The sequence below is a fragment of the Andrena cerasifolii genome, chromosome 4, assembly GCF_050908995.1.
Source record: "Andrena cerasifolii isolate SP2316 chromosome 4, iyAndCera1_principal, whole genome shotgun sequence".
NCBI lineage: Eukaryota > Metazoa > Arthropoda > Insecta > Hymenoptera > Andrenidae > Andrena > Andrena cerasifolii.
The window spans coordinates 13,672,178-13,690,384 of record NC_135121.1 but is presented as its reverse complement, the minus strand read 5'-3'; the positions used below and the strand labels follow the sequence as shown (position 1 = coordinate 13,690,384).

Here is an 18,207-nt window from a genome sequence, read left to right as displayed (position 1 = left end):
ATATCGACCTCCGAAAGGAGGAACTCACGTGTCGAACCGTGCCGTGCCACGAAAACGTTTCACCGCCGCCACAAAAAGAGCGATGGAAGTCACCTTCAAGTAAATATACGTATACACGGTGTCTATCGTACCGAGAACCACAGAACCATGTCCCGCCAGCGTCCATTACCAGGGTCGTCCTTCCGACGTTCAGCCAAGAAGTGGAAGGGCGGGCAGAGAATAAAACGACTCTTCTCCGCGGAGAGCACGTGTGTCTGTCAGCGTGGAACACGTGTCACGTTTACCAAAGGGCAGGCACAAGGAACGTGCATCGATTCTTGCGCATTGATCGCACGCGCGCGAGCGAGCGCGCGCGCGCCAGCGTATATACCGCGTATCTTCATACGAAACGAACGCTTTACGGGCTCGTAAAAGAGACAAGAGAATGATCTTAGCATGTCAATGCTATTGGCAAACGCCGGCCCAGCGGAAGTGGGACCTCCCCGGCAGACGTGCTCGCGCAAGGGGAAACGCAGAAGCCCACGAAATAGTTGCGGCTGCCAAACGCGTCTTACAGAGACCCATCCCGCTGACTTTCGCGAGCATAAATTTTCTTCTACGCTTCGAAATTCGCGATGGATATTTTCAGAGATGCGGGGAGGGGATTGAAATAGATGGACGGTGCATAGCAGCGGCGTTACTAGCCCGCGAAATATTTACAGTTACTTCTCGTTCCGTGCTTTCGTACCGTGCATTTGGTCAGATCGCTCGACAACGGTGTGCACGAGCTATAAAATCCACGCTAACCCTATATTTACACTGCGAGTATCGATCAAGTACACACCGTAGTCGCGAGAGACGAGCGCGTTGCAAACAGAGCAGTCGTGACAGCTCCGCTACGATATGGCAAACAGAATTTTCATGCGATGCAAGGGAGCAGCCGAGCCAGCAATGGCCGTTTAATTACTTTCCCCCCCGTTGAGTAACAGCGACGAGACGCGGCCGTCTAATTTTCCACCGAGAAAAAATTCTCTACAAGGAAAATGATGGCTGTGAATCGCACGGCTCGTGTCTCAACCCTGCTCGAATGATGTAACTAAACGTTAATAGACTTTGAGGAATCTAAGGATCTCAGCACAACGGCGTACGTACCGTTAACATACGAGAGGCTTCTTTCAAAGATACTTCCCCCCAAAGAAACCAAACCGTCAGTCTCGCTGACAGGCTATAACGAGTACCACATGATACTTTCTTTAGACTTTTTTCTCAACGAATTCTTTGACTGAAACCTCCACCAACGAGGGTCACGCCAAAATTATCTCCGCTCCGGCCAGACGAGCTTCTTTCCGCGCCAAGTATTCGTGGACTTAATTCTAGGTCAAAGATTTCTTGTATCAAGTACCCTCAGCTTTGGATAAAAAATAGAGAATCATACTTTACTATCGACGAACAATTATGCATCGCCAACTTCTCCGCAATCTTCCTCGCCGTCTAGCAGTGCCACTTAATAAAACAAGTAAAAAACACAGACGAGACACTCACCCAGTTCCATCGGGTACAGCCAGCTGTTGATGTCGAGGATCAGGTCCATCTTGAAGGACTCGGACTCGCAGTGGAGCCTGCTCACTGCAACCCATCGTCATCGATCGCCCGCCCAGCCATGGAAATCGGAAAAAAAAGAGACGGAAAGCCGTTGTCGTTAGTCATCGTCGCAAAGACACCCGCGTCTCGCGAATCTATCGATATTTAAGTAGGACCCACTAACGCCGCTAAATATCTGGTTAACCTCAGAGACCCGTGCATGTTGCCGCTTGCTGAATGAAAAACAATGTGCTATATGCCTGTAACGTCACGTGACACATGCCACGGGTGACTCACGGTCCCCGCAAGACCTGTCCGCGCGCGAAGCTTCGGGACCGAGCGCGTATATATTTGATCGGAAAGCAAGATAGGGAGGGAAGTTCGGGGAGCGAAAAGACGGGAATTTTTACGGGCGCTCGCGAGCGCGACGCAGCCGTGCCACTTGACGGCTGCCCGCAAACCTTGACGTCACTGTCAGCTAGCCAATCGCATTGCATTCGCGATACGAATTTATCGTCCAGCCGACAATCGCGAAGCTCGCCCACACATAAAGCGCGGAAGGGGGAGGCCCTCTCGAACGCGTTCCGTTCGTTCGGAAATGCGCGGTACCTGTGTGTACAAGCGCGCTTAAATGCAGAGCTCGAGCCCACACAACCGAGCCCCGCGGTAATTGCCGCGCGTGGAACGTCTGCCTTTGTCCCGCCCGTCCGGTTTTTATGCTTTATTTTTCCTGGCGTTCTCGAAACTTGTTGATTATAGTTTAGTGAATTCGAGTCCGCCCGTTTTACTTCCATTCGACGCGAACCCCTTTTCCCCAGCTGCCCGTCGAGCGATTTTAATTGATTCCGCACGGAATCCGCTCGGAAAGAGATTGAAAGCGGTCACTTTCGCGTTTCTGCAGGTTCGAATCTGCCACCATGTCGAGGCTTTTCCGAGCGAGGGGGCACGAATGCGAGAGGCTGAAAGGGATCGAGGGGGGGAATTCTGTGAAATTTCGAATAACGAAACTTGTTAAACTCGGAGGTTTCTATGTTTTTCCCTACCGCTTTCAGGGAAAAACGAAGCCGAGGTGCTCTCTGCGGTCGTGCGAATTCGATGATCGTTAGCGACGGTGGTGACTTTCAATTATGTAATTCGTCCTTGCACGGAGCGCCCCGTGACCTCGCTCGCGCCATTGTGCTCGCGCCCTCGAACGACCAATAAGATCCTCGCTGCATCGCTGCGCCTATGATCGCAATGGACCCGTCCCGCGTGACGCGGCAATTTCGAACGGCCGCTATCCGCCGCGTTTCGTACCCTCTTGCCGCGGCCGTTCTTATTCCTGTCGCTCCACCCACTCTCTCTCCCCCTTTCTAGCTGGCGCCTTGTCACCCACGGGCGAGATGGTTCTCTCGAATTACACGCGTTAAAACGACTTAAAACGCGCACTACACAGGGCGGTAACGCGATGCGATACGCTATGACACGCTGTGATGCTATAATTCAGCCGTTGAGCGTGAAATAACGGAGAGCCACCGAAATGGGATTGCAACTGCCGAGGAAAATGAAACGGGAGAGCATCGGTGGACAGCTTGATTTACGGGGGCTGGGAAAGTTGCGAGTTTTTCCAGCCGAGGAAAGATTATTTACGACCCCCATTGTAACCATGGGGGTGGCCCGAGTTACCGTGCGCTACTGTGAAAATCACGAGACTCTTTCCTCCAGTTTATCCCGTTAACCCATTAACGGCTACATTTCAAGATTGATAGTTGTTATAACGCAGCGGTTTCTGGTATCCACTTGGGCGGAATCGGCGCGCAGATGTACAGACCGCATGGAAATCAGTTTCGTTACGATTGATCATTCCATACGGTAGATGTCCGAGTTGCAGCTCGAGGGGCGAATTAAATTTCCCATGTATATTGTTGTCTGCCCCGCGATTCGCGGGAATTAATGAAGAGTCTTTCGACACGGCGTGACTCAGTGTAGGTATGCAGTGTGTACGTACATTTTAAACGCGGTTCGTGTTATGCACTTCGATCCGTTCCGCCGACAAGTCCATAAATGTTAAAACAAGCGGGGCGGGCGCGCGCAATTATTCCCCTCGTATTTCCGAGCGGAAAGTGAAACGTTTCGAGCCTGCACGGAAGTTCTACTTTTGCTGATTCGCCACCTGGAGCGACACCCAACCAGACGATCTTAATTACAATTTCTAACGAACAGAAGCAAGAGACATTCGGCGAAAAATCAGCTTCGAGTCCGAAAGAGCGATGAATAAGATATACGGAAAATATTTCATAACGCCGATAGGCGTCCCGAGTTATCACTGACGCAGCTCGCGAATTTAAACCCCATCCGATATCGATTTGATCGATAGGCCAGCTGATAACGAAGCGTCCGCGACGTTCTGGGTTCCCGAGCGAAGCGGCATCGAATCATCCAAGTTTCCCAACGTCGCTTTATCGAAAGATCGAGGGACTCGGTGGTTCGGGATCGAGGTGACAAAGTCGCGGAGCGCGGAAACTCGGGGGACGAAAACGGAGGTGCAGTGGAGCGCAAATACGCGCGCGTCAGCGGCAGCCGGCCACGTATTTGCACGGTTAATTCGCGGTTTCCGGTTGTGCAACGGTTCTTGAAAAAAAAAGTGACGAGGAGCCGGAGACAATCAGAGGAAGGGCACAGCCAGAGGAAGATCGTGATCGATAAGAAGAGACAGTGAAATTAAAGAAGCATACCCTTGGCAATTCAATCGTAAGCTCGAATCATCAGTTACAGCCTGGGCTGTACCATGCCGAATCAGGAGCAAGCGATTCAAGAAACTTGAACAAACACTCGCAGGTGCGATTAAAAGGGAGGCTGAGACCCTCCGCGCAGTCAATTCTACGGAATTCATTCCCTCCGATTACTCACGCTAATCGCTGACGGTCGTGCACAGAGAAGCCCAGTCACGATGACGACGCTGGCTCTATTCTTCCCGTATCTCTTCTCGTCCTCGACCCTTTCCTTCCTCCTTCCCTTTCCCGCAAGTCGATCCAACGTTTCGTAACACGCTCGATCAATCGCTCTTCCCAAACAACCCCCTTCCGCCGTCCGGAAGCTTCCATCGTCGTATACCCCGACTCAGTTGCCGAATTGCGATTCTCGGAGGTCGAAATACGTATAGCGGTGGCTGGCCAGCCGAACGCGGAAGACGATCGGAGGATCCGAAATGCGTGGATATCTCCGGGGCTGGTGCACGGTGGACTGATCCGTGGGGCTGGTTGCTGACGTTGCTGCCAGCTGCTCGGACATCTATGTGCCGATGTGGAGAGAGAGCAACGCCGGCGACCTTTACGGTCGCCCTGTGGTACGAGTTCTCCAACGAAACGCACGGAACCAGCCTCTGACCCCCCACCACGTCGACCCTCTCTCACCCTCCGGCGCTCTCCCCAGTGAGCGTTCTCCAGTTACCCACCTCTGTCGCTCTCTCTGCCTCATCAGCTACCTTCTCCTTCGCCACCCCGAAACCAACCCCACTCCAGCGCGTTGTTTCTCCACCTGTCGCACTCTGGCTCCCTCTGTTTTCGTACCTCTCTCCCTCCGCGAGGCGAAGGGGATCGGAGAGGGTGGGCTTTCGCCGCTGGTCCTGGCAAGCCTCCCCCCCCCCGCCGCCCCTACCCGATATACCCACAATTTTAGGAATCTCTGTCTCCCTCTTCGCCCTTCGTGCCTCGCGACACTTCTTCGAGTCTGGAGCACCGCGGAGGCGGTTGTTGTTGCATCGGAAGGGACGAATTGCAGGGAGGGACATTCCATGCGAACTCGGACAGATTTCGGAGTAAGTTTTCGTGGATTGATGAAATTTGAATATGCCGTAGTCTTTAGTGATGTTTAAACGTACCTCAAAGGATTTTTCGAAATTTGGAAAAATGTCGATTTTACAGCTGTTTCAAGTTAAGTGCTAACTTTTTTTCAATATAGTTTTTCGTTATAGCTGTGGAAGTAGTGAACGGGTGGAGATCAGCTTTACGGTGCTTATAGAGAAAACATTGAAGTTTTAAGAAAAAATTAATTCAGTTTAATAAAAAAATTGAACCGTTTTTGTGCAATTATTTTAAACAAATGCAGGTTTTTAACATCGGGCGCGATTTTAAAAATCTGAAAAAAGGAGAATATAGTTCTATCCTTCCTCTTGATGGACGAATTTTAAAAAATATGGATATTTTAAAATTGGCCCCGTACAAATTACCGAAATTTGACGCTGCGTCGCCTAGCACCGGCTCGACTTCTTATACAGGATTCTCGAAAATTTTAAGTATTTGAAAAAACTGAAGCAGAAAAACTCTTACTGTTTTTTTATATCGAACATAATACGGTATCTCAATTTTTGATGTTCGCAATATTTTCCTTGAAACGAGGGTGACTTTCAGTTTTTTAAATGGAATGCTATATATTTGATTACCCAATATGAAAGCGACTGTCAAGACAAATTCAACCATATGGTATACTAAGATCTTCAAGGCCATACAAGGTTAGGAATGAAAGAAAGAAATTCAATCTACTAGATAGATAGTTCAATATATTTACTTCATTCCTAACCTTGTGTGGCCTTAAAGGCCATAGTATACCATATGGTTGAATTTGTCTTGACAGTCGCTTTCATATTTGGTAATCAAATATATAGCATTCCATTTAAAAAACTGAAAGTCACCCTCGTTTCAAGGAAAATATTGCGAACACAAAAAATTGAGATACCGTATTATGTTGCAGATAAAAAAACAGTAAGAGTTTTCCTCCTTCAGTTTTTTTTCAAATACTTACCATTTTCGAGAATCCTGTATAAGAATATCAGGTATAGCCGCTTGGTCGCTGCGAGTATTTTAAAAACCTGCATTTGTTTAAAATAATTGCACAAAAATGGTTAAAAAAAATTTTTTTAAACTGAAATAATTTTTTCCTGAAACTTCAATGTCTTCTCTATAAGCACCGTAAAGCTCATCTCCATCCGTTTACTACTTCCTTAGCTATAACGTATTGAAAAAAACTTAGCACTTCACTTCAAACAGCTGTAAAATCGAGATTTTTCAAAAATTCGAAAAATCCTTCGAGGTACGTTTAAATATCATTAAAGACTACAACACATTCAAATTTCAGTAATCTACGAAAACTTACTCCGAAATCTGTCCGAGTTCGCATGGAATGTCCCGGGAGAGACTTTCCCTGCTCCGTCGGCTAATTGCCTCTGTGCTAGGGTCTATTATAAAGTATCTCCCGATTTCCGCCGCGCTTCCAGTGGTTTTTACCCGCCCCGCCTCAGGGATTCTCTTGCTGTTTATGGGACTGGAGAGGTGGCAGTTGTTTACGTCTACCCTTCTGTGCTACCGGTGAATCGAGTACTTGGTACTCTGCGTGTTTCCGTGTCGGTCGAAACGGCGAGGAGAGACTCGATCGCTAGCCGTGCGGGGATCCTCCGAGCGTATTCCGTGCCCACGACTCCCGAACGCCACTTATGCGTTCCCCGCACAGCCATCCGCCAAGGGGGTTGTCGAGACGCGAATCGGTTCTCCTCGCGATCCAAGCGGCCGTCAGCTGGCCTATAGCCCGGGATACGCTTTGACAATACCCCCCCTCGGTTAAATACAGTGGTCTCAGCCTCCGGTTCCTCGTCCTTCCCTCCGCCATTTCGTCCTTAGGCTGCTCTCTCACCTTCGCCGCCCCGTACACGCTGCTCCACCCTCCGACCCTTCGAGCTTCATCGTCTGGACGCAAGGAAGGAGGAGAATGACACATTTTCCAGGGGACTGGCGTGTTTCCGTTGTCGAAAGCATCCCCTCGCAGACATGTCCCTTCTGCCTGCTGCTCCACTGAATCCCTTTCCTCCACCCTCTCTGGTCTCGCCGCTGCTTCGACGACGGCGAACGGCTCTCCCAGGGCCGCCTCTTCGTGCCTCGGTGAAGATGTTTACTGAACGTGCACCTCGTTGTGGACGATGCACGACGCACTGATGCCACCGTGTCGCTGACGTTGCTGCCAGCTGGTTGGATCTTGTCGTTAAAGGACGCCGAGAGAAGACGTGGCAGAAGGGGCGAGGGGGAGAGGGGGCAACGGCGACCTTTACGGTTGGCCGGTACTCGGGGGTTCTCCAACGAAACGCACGGAACACTGTATTGTCCCTCTTCGACCCTCTTTCTCGGCCGGCTGTCTCCCTTCCGCCCATTCCTCTTCACCGGTAACCACCTCCGCGCCTCTCTGTCCAGCTAACCAGCTTCCATCATTGTCCGCAGAAACGCCCACACACTGCGCCGGTCCTCGTCTGTTCCTCGCTGTTCCAGCGACTCTCCCTCTCCTCTTCACCACGCATTGAAAGCCGCGGAAGGGTGGGAGGGGGTGGCAACCCCCGATGCACCTCCGCGAACAGAAAGGGACGGCGATAGATTTACCCCCACTTGGACCAGGGGCGGCGCTCTGCAACCCTCTGACCTCCCCCCTTTTTTCTCTCTCTCCCTCTAGTCGCTTCCCTTCTCTCTCGTTTCCACTAGCTTCCTCCTATGCGGCAGGTACACATACGGTGATAACGTTACTTTCTCGTGTCCCTTTTCCAGAGCACTTCTTTATCCAACAACGGTCCGTTCTCTGTCACACCGTCCCACAGTAGGGAAATTTCGTGATTTTATGGCCAAAACCACAAAAATAAATTTTTGAATTCGACATAATAAATGCAAATGTCAATTGAAGAACTAATATGGGTATCAAATTACTGTTAAATGTTTTAATACAAAGCTCGTATAGACTCGCAAATGTTTATGTTTATGTGAGGTTAGACAAATCGCAAAGAATTAATCCAGATTTTCAAGTTGCTTCAAACACTTGTATTGCGTTATCCAAAGATCTGAAAATAATTTCAAGGCATGGATTGAATTCTTGGTGGCGCGTAAGATATCTTTTTGTCCTCAAAATAATTGTGTGTCGGTTTTTAATAAGTAATTTATACAATTTTTAAAGTAGTATATTAGAAATAAGAATCATAGAAGAATCAATTTTCAATACATAAAATAGTTATCAATCACATAATATCCTGTAATGATTTTCATTCCTATTTTACGTTCGACTATTTTGATTCTATAAATGCAATTATTAATTGCAAATAGTTGCTAATCTTGTAATTATATGCATTTTTTAAACTCGATCCAGTGTGTCTTATCTAACATGCGACATAACTGTGACCGAGACTGGCTCACATGTTATACATTACAAGCCTTTTTATTATTTTTTAAACGATTTTATTCAGCTTCGATTCTCTGATTGTTTGCATTATGTATGTTTGTTTGTCGTCAGAAGCGACAACCCTTCTGCTATGCCCTGCTGCACTGTATCAGATGCATGCTCTAACAAAGAAAAAAGTGTATAAATGTAAATAATAAAAAAAACCTTTTTCGTTCGTAATTTTTGTAAGTGCTGTTTTTCGGATAATTTAGTTTCTCATATATTAGAACGTAAAAGTGCCGAATTTTATATATTAAAAATAAGTTTGGAGGTTTCGGCCACGAAAATGAATATAGTTCTTCAATTGAGATTTGTATTAAATTTGTAAAATTCAAAAATGTCATTTCTATAGTTTTGGCCATCAGATCGCAAAAATTCCCCACTGTGCGTCCGCGGGAACTTTCATGCCTTCTTTATTCGTTCGTGCTCTCTCGAGCGCTCTCCTTTATTCTCCGCGCTGGATGTTTCTTTTCGCCCAACGGAACCCAGGCACAAACAAGTCCGCTTCGCATTTGTTTGGCTGTATTCGAACGTGGCGCGTTTTCACCGTAACCCTTTCCTGACAATCGAGAAAATTTCGTGCTCGATTAATTCGTCATTTGCTACCTTCCACTCCGTAATCTAAATTCCACCGTTTCCCATTTCCTTCCCTCCTTCGCGTTTCGCTATGGGACATTCCATGCGAACTCGGACAGATTTCGGAGTAAGTTTTCGTAGATTCCTGAAATTTGAATATGTTGTAGTCTTTAGCGATATCTAAACGTACCTAAAAGGATTTTTCAAAATTTTGAAAAATGATTTTACAGCTGTTTGAAGTTGCACAAAAGGGGTTCAAATTTTTTTTTTTAAACTAAAATAATTTTTTCTTAAAACTTCAATGTTTTCTCTATAAGCACCGTAAAGCTCATCTCCATCCGTTTACTACTTCCTTAGCTATAATGTATTGAAAGAAAGTTATCACTGAACTTGAAACATCTGTAAAATCGACATTTTTCAAAATTTTGAAAAATCCTTTGAGGCACGTTTAAACATCACTAAAGACTACAACACATTCGATTTTCAACAATCTACGAAATCTGTCCGAGTTCGCATGGAATGTCCCTATGCGACCCTACTGCTAGCATCCTTCGAAGAACCGGCTGTGATCCCAACGCGGCAAACTTAAATCCAAGAACCTCCATTTTCCTTTCCCAAGATCGTAAGCTTGTCAACTATTTCCTGCCATCCTATGTGATCTCCCACCAACGATTACGTATGAACGAGACCAGTGATTCCACTGTGTTGACAATCCGGCGACTACCCAGCGGCAATTTGCCAGTGACGCGCAACCGTGAATTACCGCGAAAACAGACCCCGCGCGCCTCCTACACTCAGGACTGATGGCGGGCAAACGCAACTCATCCCATATCGGAACCACATATATTTCCGCCAACGAATTCGCCATAAATTCGCAGCGAAAAACAAACTCGTTTCTCTCAGAAGCCAAATGCCCTCCGCCCTACATCCCCCCTCGATCCTGCCGCGCACTTTGTCCCGCCTTAAACACAAGCAACAGAACGAACGGAACGCGATCACTCCTTGGTACCCAGCGACGCTGCTCGAGGCGCGACTCCTAAACCGTCGCCCGCTAAAAAGCCTCCAATCAATATCGATATCGACCTTTCCGCATCCCCCCGAAGCACCCATGACCAATATCCCGAGGAAACATCCCCCTCCCTCTGTCACTTTGCGCCATCGTGTGCCTCGGCCGGCAAAGGAGAAAAAAAATTAAGTTTAAAGGGAAGGTGGACCGACAAAATGGAAAAAAGAGAAAGAAGGAGTGGAGAGAGCAAAAAAAAAAAGGCTCGTGATGGAAAAAGGGTGGCCGAGCGAGTAAGAGAGGTCGGGTGAAGGTGGCTGGGAGACAAGGACAGAAGGGGCGGGAAGGGAGGGGAGTCGGCTTGGGGTACGAGGGCTTCCCAACTGCGCAGTGTCGCTATCCGCTATCGACCGGTTCGCAAGCGCTATAAATACTGGGCACCGGGCTCTCGCCACCCCTGGCACACACCCCCAGCCACCCACGCGCCACCCTCTCCTCCGATCACCCTCCTCGCCCACCAACACTTGTACGCCTGCAGCGAGCCGCACGCCTCGCGCCCCTCGCCATTCGTGTAATCCTCTTGCCTCGCGCAGCGCAGAGAGCGGGGCGGGAAACCTTGACCTTCAAAAGAGCCACGGAGGGCGAGGGTGGTGGCCACCACCTACCGGTGACGCATCTCCCCCTCCCCTGACCACCCGCACCACCCACGACCCTCTGTAGGGTAGCCTTCCACAGTCTCTTTCTCTCGTTCCCTCTTTCTCGCTCGTTCCTCAAGTCGAGGCTTTCAATTCTGCCGAGGCACTGTGTTGCCTTTCCTCCTTACTTAACGCTGACACTGTGCTTTCTCCGCGCTTCCCTCTACCTTCCCCAAAGGCGGGTGAAGGTTACGACAGCGGACGAGAACTGTGCAGGGAAACGAATCGGTCGGTGAGGGGGATCTTTTTCAACCGGGTGATACGCTTTCAACCCCTTCGCTGATGCTGCGATATAAGCGCCTCCGGGGGATTTGCACATGTGTGATATTGCAGGCCAGTTTAGTTGCATATTTGCTTTGCGAGATGGTCAATAGCGAGTATAAGGAGTCGAATGTTATTCGTTCAACTGTCGCTTAGAAGGGACGTACCACTCTCGCCATCAGATAGGGTAAATCCGGGAGACGCGGTCCGGCCGGAGAGTTGGTCAAGTCGCTGTATTTCAGACTCTGTACGTAAAAACGCGCTAAAATGCAGATCAATTACTTCTTTAGAAGCCAAACAGTTGAATGAATAGCGTCACTTCGCTTCCTTCTGTATTTTTCTGGATTTATAGACTATAAAAGGTAAATTCAGGTTATGTTTAACCTCTTTTGTCACACAACGGTTTACAGAATCGTATTTAAAATATACTTGTAAGTTTATTTCCGTTTAATGTTTGGGATAATGAGATAGTAGAGATATTGAGGGACAATGCAACGAAAGTATTTGGCCATATTAACTCTTCCTCTCAAAACTAACGAGAAGACCATCTCTCGCTGCAGAAAGGAGAGATGGTCGAGTTATGATTTTTTCATTATTTTTATTTAATTTTTTTTATCATTATTTTTGTTTATTTATTTTATTCACTTTTTCTTTGATGTGTTCTTTACTTGTTTAGCGTAAACAAATTAAATATCAATGAATCTGTAGCTGTATTCACTCATAAATAATTTTGCTTTCTTCTTTGTTATTTCTCCATGAATAATTATGCGAGTGGTCTCTGTCAACGACGAAAACCATTTCTCCTGGCAGCTCGGGAGAGGTGGTCAGATGTCATGACTTCAGTTTTCAACCCGATTTACAGTATATATTGTCTTAAATCAAATATCAAACAGTTTTTCTGAATCAGCATAAAATTCTCAACATACTAGGTTTGTTCCGATAAAATAAGTAATATCTGTATTAGTTTTAATAATCATTTTATATTAGGTCGACCGCGTCTCCCGGATTTACCCTATGTATTTCAGTCGTGACTTTGCGACGCTCTGTTCGAAAACGCGATCGAAGGATGGCTGCACCCCTGACGCGACAGAATGATTCAGAGGCACGCAAGGAAATCGAAGTCGAAGGGCGCGCACACGCTCGCTGATCGATTCGATAGGACGATATGACGCTGGTCAAACGCGTCAGCTGAAACGACGATCCGCGAAGCCACCCTCGGCGAAGCGAAGGTCGGGAGGGGGAGCATAAAGAATTATCGATACAACTTGCACCGTTCCCACTTTCCAGTCCAGTCGCAGTCCACCTCTTAAGAACCGCTCGAGAAAGTTTCCCTTAATCAGGGAGTCGGCACTTCGATTAATAATTAAATATTAACGAAGGAAAGGGCACGAGGCGCCCTGGAATTTTTCCAATAGAAATTCCCCCTTCCAACGTGGCAGCTCCTTAGTTTAAATTTTAATCAAACTCGCGGCCGAACACGAGTGGTATTGAAAGGATCTTCGACTGCTTCGCCGTACGACTTTCCCTTAATTGCCACTAGAGGGACGATGCAAACGTTTGCATCCTCTAACGACGTCGCAACACATAGTTCAGCTGGACCGTGCAAAAGAAAAAGATTAAAATAAAAAAACCGCGCAGCACTAAGAGAAACTCTGGTGGTGGGGCATATTTGCCCCTTTGTCGGCAGTATCGATGGAGTGTTTCAGTGATCGCGATGCGATCACGTTTCGAAACGTACTAAATTTGAATCCTCCTTCGCCTATATTTCAGCTGATTATTATAATTCCCTACCACCTAATATTCGAGGGCTAAATTGCAACAACATAACATAACTGACAATTCAATATATGCTGCAACCTCTATTTCTATTCGAAGGCATTTTATTTTTTGTTTGTCATTATTTTATGCTTTCCTGTTCTGTTATAAAACATCTCCATAAAAGATGTAACTTATTTTAACCTGAGAAGGCAACATATTATGTGAGCAGAAATTGGTACAAATGGTGAATAGAAATACGTACATCGCTATTTTTCGTGAGCAGAAATACGGACATTTAAAGCATTATATTTAATTACAAATTACTAGTAGTTAAACATCTTGAAATATCTTTCTTAAATAGTTCTCGACTGGTTGATTTATTATTAAAGAATTAACCAATTACTCTGCAAATTTTGATCGCAAACAAATTTTGTACACCTTCTTTCCGACGAGTAACCTCTTAAATCAGCAGAAATTGGGACATTCACCTTATTCAGTTACGGTTAGGCTTCTAGCAGTATTCTACTGCAGCCTCGCCCTTTATTAATAGCCTTTATGTATCGTTTTTCTCTGTATGTTCCAAGTAATAAAGACAAATAATAATAATAATAATAATACATCCACGAGAAGAGAGTTCATTCCGACGATCACAGCGCGCTTGCCAGTGGAGAATATTTCAAAATTATTTCATAAAGTGGAGTTCATGTTGCAGAAGTAGGTACAGGCGAGCCCCCCTCGCATCGAAAAAGAGAAACATTTTGTTAAAACGCACCATTTCAGAGGCGAGCCCTCTCGTTTAACCGAGAAGCCAACACACACGGAGTCGTTAGTTCCTCATCGGGCTGACCGCGCGCGAGGAGCACGAGCGCGTAATCGGCTGTGCGACGCTTCAAAGACCGCCACGAACCGCGGCGCGATTTCGTACGAATACCCGCTGCGGTCGGCGGAGCCGAAAGGCGCGCACGAAAATAAATTCGTCCGTCGGGCAGGCCGGCATTCCGCGCGTAAAAGATACCGAGAGATGGGAATCGATGGCGGGAAGGTGAGGGACTAGCAGAGGAGGCGGAGATGAAGGGAGGAGACCACGCGTTGGCCTGTGCCCGTTTTTCTTTTTTTTCTGTACCCTCCCCCTTCACCGCGCGTGTACTGCTGAGACAAAAGAGGAGAAACCCGGAGGACGCGTGGCATCTAGGGGGTGACCCGGACGATGGGGCGGTTCCGATGTCACGGTATTTCCAAGCATTGCGTAATCCACCCCCTCCCCACCCACCCCTCCACCCACACAGTCGCACCTTTTAGGCACGATGGTATTGCCTCCGCTTCTTCCTCGGCTTCTCAGCTGGTCTCAAGGTCGACTGGTAAAGGAGACCGGTCCACTGAAACGAGGCTGAACGTCCGGGGACCTCAGCGTGCCCGCTTCGATATTACATAGAGGCCCATTCGCGGGCCTCGAGGTGGACCGGACGGGTTCCACTGTCCCGTCGAATGGGCCTGGGTACAGTCTCTTGCGTTTCTCGAGAGCAACGTGGGTGTGACGGACGCAGGGTTCAGTTGCGTTGGGTTCGGTAGGAAAATTCGGTGCCAGCGATCAGTACGGTAGTTTGTATGTATATCCAGAGGCGCGGAGAGACGCGGCCGTACCAAGGCCAACGATCGATGTTGAAAATTCAAGAGGAACGTTGAATTCTATAGGCTTGGATTAGAATGCGGCAGAACTTCGGACTGGTTGGCGGGGCGAGAGGAATTAAGAGGCAAAGCCAGGCATCCGATACTTCGCGCAGCGTGAAACGATAACTAGAAATGATTAACTACAGCTTCGTCGTTGAAAGGAGAGAAGGTTGTTTAGTTGGCCGAGGATGTTCCTTAATGCGCTCCGTTCCGCTTTTCCAAGTGGCTCAACTACGCGGGCTAGCGTTTTACTTACTCTGTCGGATTAATTGTCAGTAATGTGTCGGGTGAAAAATTCTCAAAAGCGTTAAGGGAGGGGGGCACAAAAAGGCGCGCTTAACCGAGGAATGCGCGCCGGCCTCGGCGCATACGCGTAGGAGATATTATTACGGCTGGAGAGATGGCGCGGTCGCAAAAAATTTCATTAGACCCGCCGCCGGCAGGAATTATAGGGGGATTCGCGAGAAACGATAAGCACTTCATTTGTCTGCCTGTCGAAGCACAGGCTTTAGCTATTGGACGTGTCCAACCTGTTCTGCGACTAACTACGGCCGACGCTGATCCACCGTAAATCTCACCACTGGAGCACTCGGAAGGGAAACATGGCGGTCGGGACCGTTCGACAAAGCGAAATCGCGGGTACTGTTGGAGGATCGTGCGCGATTTGGAACATTGTATCATCGATACTTTCAGCGAAACAATTCTCTATCACACTGAAACTATATGTACGCAGACCCTGCGCGATAAACAATTCAAGAATATTAGATACAAAACCATTTCGAGCACAACAGTCACTATATACAGTGTTGTCTCTCAAATTGCACGCGTTTTCAGATTCTCTGTGCGCGTGAAGCTATCCCCGCTACTTCTTCTGTAGTCCCCGCGCAGTCGAAATACCGAGAATCAATTAATTTTCTTCGACTGAGCGACAGAATTTGGGTATCACGTATCAAAGAAAAACCCGAAGAAGCCGAACGAAAAAACAACTGCGCTTCGCCCCATAACACTCGAGCGCTCGAGGAGGAATCAAAGCAAGCCGAATAGGCTACTCGTCTCTCAAATTGCGTGCGCCCGGCCCCGACGCTCGCGTAGGGTAAACGCACCAATAAATGAACACTATTATAAAATTATGTTTGCAGCGCGATTGACTCCACGTGCTGCAAAAATTGTTTGGATCTGAAGCAAGAAATTACAAGAAGTCTCTAATTAATTAGTTGCTTCTTTTAATAACTTATTTTACTCATTTTAATAAAAAATGTCCATTCACTGGTACGTGTTCATTTACTGGTACATCCACCCTATATAGAGATACGGAACTGTATATTGAAAAGGAATCACTCAAATCCCCCATAATCCCCAAAGAATTTCCACAGAGAAAAACGGAGACGTCGGGTGTACGGTTATAGATCAGCTCCCTGTATCATTGCCAGAAGATTAATCGTTAGTTAACGTGGTAATTTCCTCGACGGTCTTTCGACCTTTTCCAGCGGAACGCGCGCCGTGCATCGTGCGCAAAAGGTTGCACAAAGGCGTGATTGTTAATCAACGCGGGAGTTCTCCTTTGGGATACGTAACGCCGATGCTTGCTTCTGTTATTGGCATAGGTAGAGGTACTCCTTAAGCCGGGTTCCGGAGCTGAATGAGTATACGCTGAGCAGGCTGGGCGCGCACGATTATTCTGATGTGAACGGGTGAAACGACGGTAGCCAGGACCGCATGTGCTTGTATTTCAGAAAGGGTGAGCGTGAACGCATACCGTAAACTGGGGGAACATTGGCAGTAGGGGGTAACATTGGCATACGCCGGGATTACATTGTATTACATCAGATTAGTAAAAGTTAACCTGTTAATGCTATTTATATGATGTGCCAATAATACGAGTAGATTTTAGTTAAGATGTGAAAAATAAAATAAACAAATTTAAGTGTCAATGGATCTTACTGACTTCAGATTAGTAAAACTTAACCCGTTAATGCTATCTATATGATGTGCAAATGTTACCCCGGTACACTAACATTTTCAGCATCTATTAAAGAAGGAAAAGGACAAAAATTTTATGCATTTTGACACTTGCAGTACAATCACAAAAGATGCAATGTTATGATAGGATACTTAGAGCAAATGTAAACATGTTAATTTTTAAATTATATAAGAAAATGTTTTAAAAAAGGAAGGGTTTTTGGAAATTCCGTCCCCAAACGGGTGAAAAGGGGTAAAATGTATTTTTTCGGATTCCTTAATATCTGTTGGGTCCGATTAGACATCAACTGGGTTCTTACTTGCAAAGATTGACCACGCAAAAATGCATAAAAACCAATTTCAGGATTTTGCCCTAATCAACCCCTAAGGGGGTGGTGAGGAGGAGTGAAATGCGTTTCCATGGAGTCCTTAATATCTCTTAGACACGAAGCGAAGCGCGGGTATATTTGCTAGTACGCAGTTAATCAAAAATCTAAAAGTTACATTTTTCAACAATATAATGCAATTACCATATGCTAGACTTTAAAGCTCTATTTTTCTGAATAATTTGCCTTTCTTTTCTTCACTGCACTCTGCATTGTTCTTAATTCATACATTCATCACACGAGACTATTTTTAACGAATTCAGCTTGAAATGATAAAAATCAATTTTTCACGAAATTTCCTTCATTATGTTCCGAATTACTTCGTATGATGTTAGTTTCATCGGCGAAACATAAGGAATCAATTGTCGTTTTCGCAAGGATCTGATGAGAAATGCGGAACTCATGGACATTTCTGACTTTTTAATGGCATTCCAACCGTTTCTAGGGTCGAAACCCATAAAATTCGGTGAGGCACTCTGACAGGCGTAGCTGGCTGGAGAATCACCGTTTATTGGTAAACACGATGACTCGGAGGGTTGAGCTGTATATTTATTTAGCTAATCACACCATCTTTACGACTGCGGAGTGGGCTAAGCTAAGCACAGAAGTTGGCGAAGAAAGACACAACAATGGCACTTTCGACAGTTTCGACCCCTTTGCATGCGTCAATCGTGCGCGCTCAGCCTGCTCAGCGTATACGCATTCAGGTCTGGAAGTGGCTTTAGGCGGGACAGGAGGGTGGTGGGCGCGCACAGGCGGTCGGTTAGGTCCGTGCGCTGCATTATCGACGCCTGTCGAAGCCCGCCGGACTAATTAATACGCCACGAGGAACCGAATCAACGGCGGCCGGCCGGGCTGAAACTAGGAGGCCAGGCGGTTCGCCCGAAAACGTCTGAGACCAGAGGAGGGACGGAGAGACAGGTACACACGCGCTTCGCAATGATCCCAGGGATTGAAGAACCGGTTTCTACGAGCCTCCGACTGGGCTGGCAGCAATGTAATGACCGGGAGAAATTACGAGGACAACTGAGTCAGGAGGAAGCACAATAATCGATAGTTAATCCGGAGATCGTAACAAGGACGGATGGAGGTGGCACCGGTTACAGTGGATTCTGATAAT

At 47.1% G+C, this 18,207-nt stretch overlaps 1 protein-coding gene across 2 annotated transcripts in view; it reads right to left on the bottom strand.

The window, feature by feature from the left end:
- Positions 1-18,207, bottom strand: part of Rpb8 (DNA-directed RNA polymerases I, II, and III subunit Rpb8) — a 63,949-nt gene that overhangs the window by 32,848 nt on the left and 12,894 nt on the right. The window contains exon 3 of one of the 2 annotated variants that reach the window (XM_076810836.1): positions 1,522-1,605. The exons of the other annotated variant lie outside the window; for it this stretch is intronic. Within the exon in view, the coding sequence (XP_076666951.1) occupies positions 1,522-1,605 (84 nt within the window). The remainder of the gene's footprint in view (positions 1-1,521; positions 1,606-18,207) is intronic. 2 annotated transcript variants of the gene reach the window in all.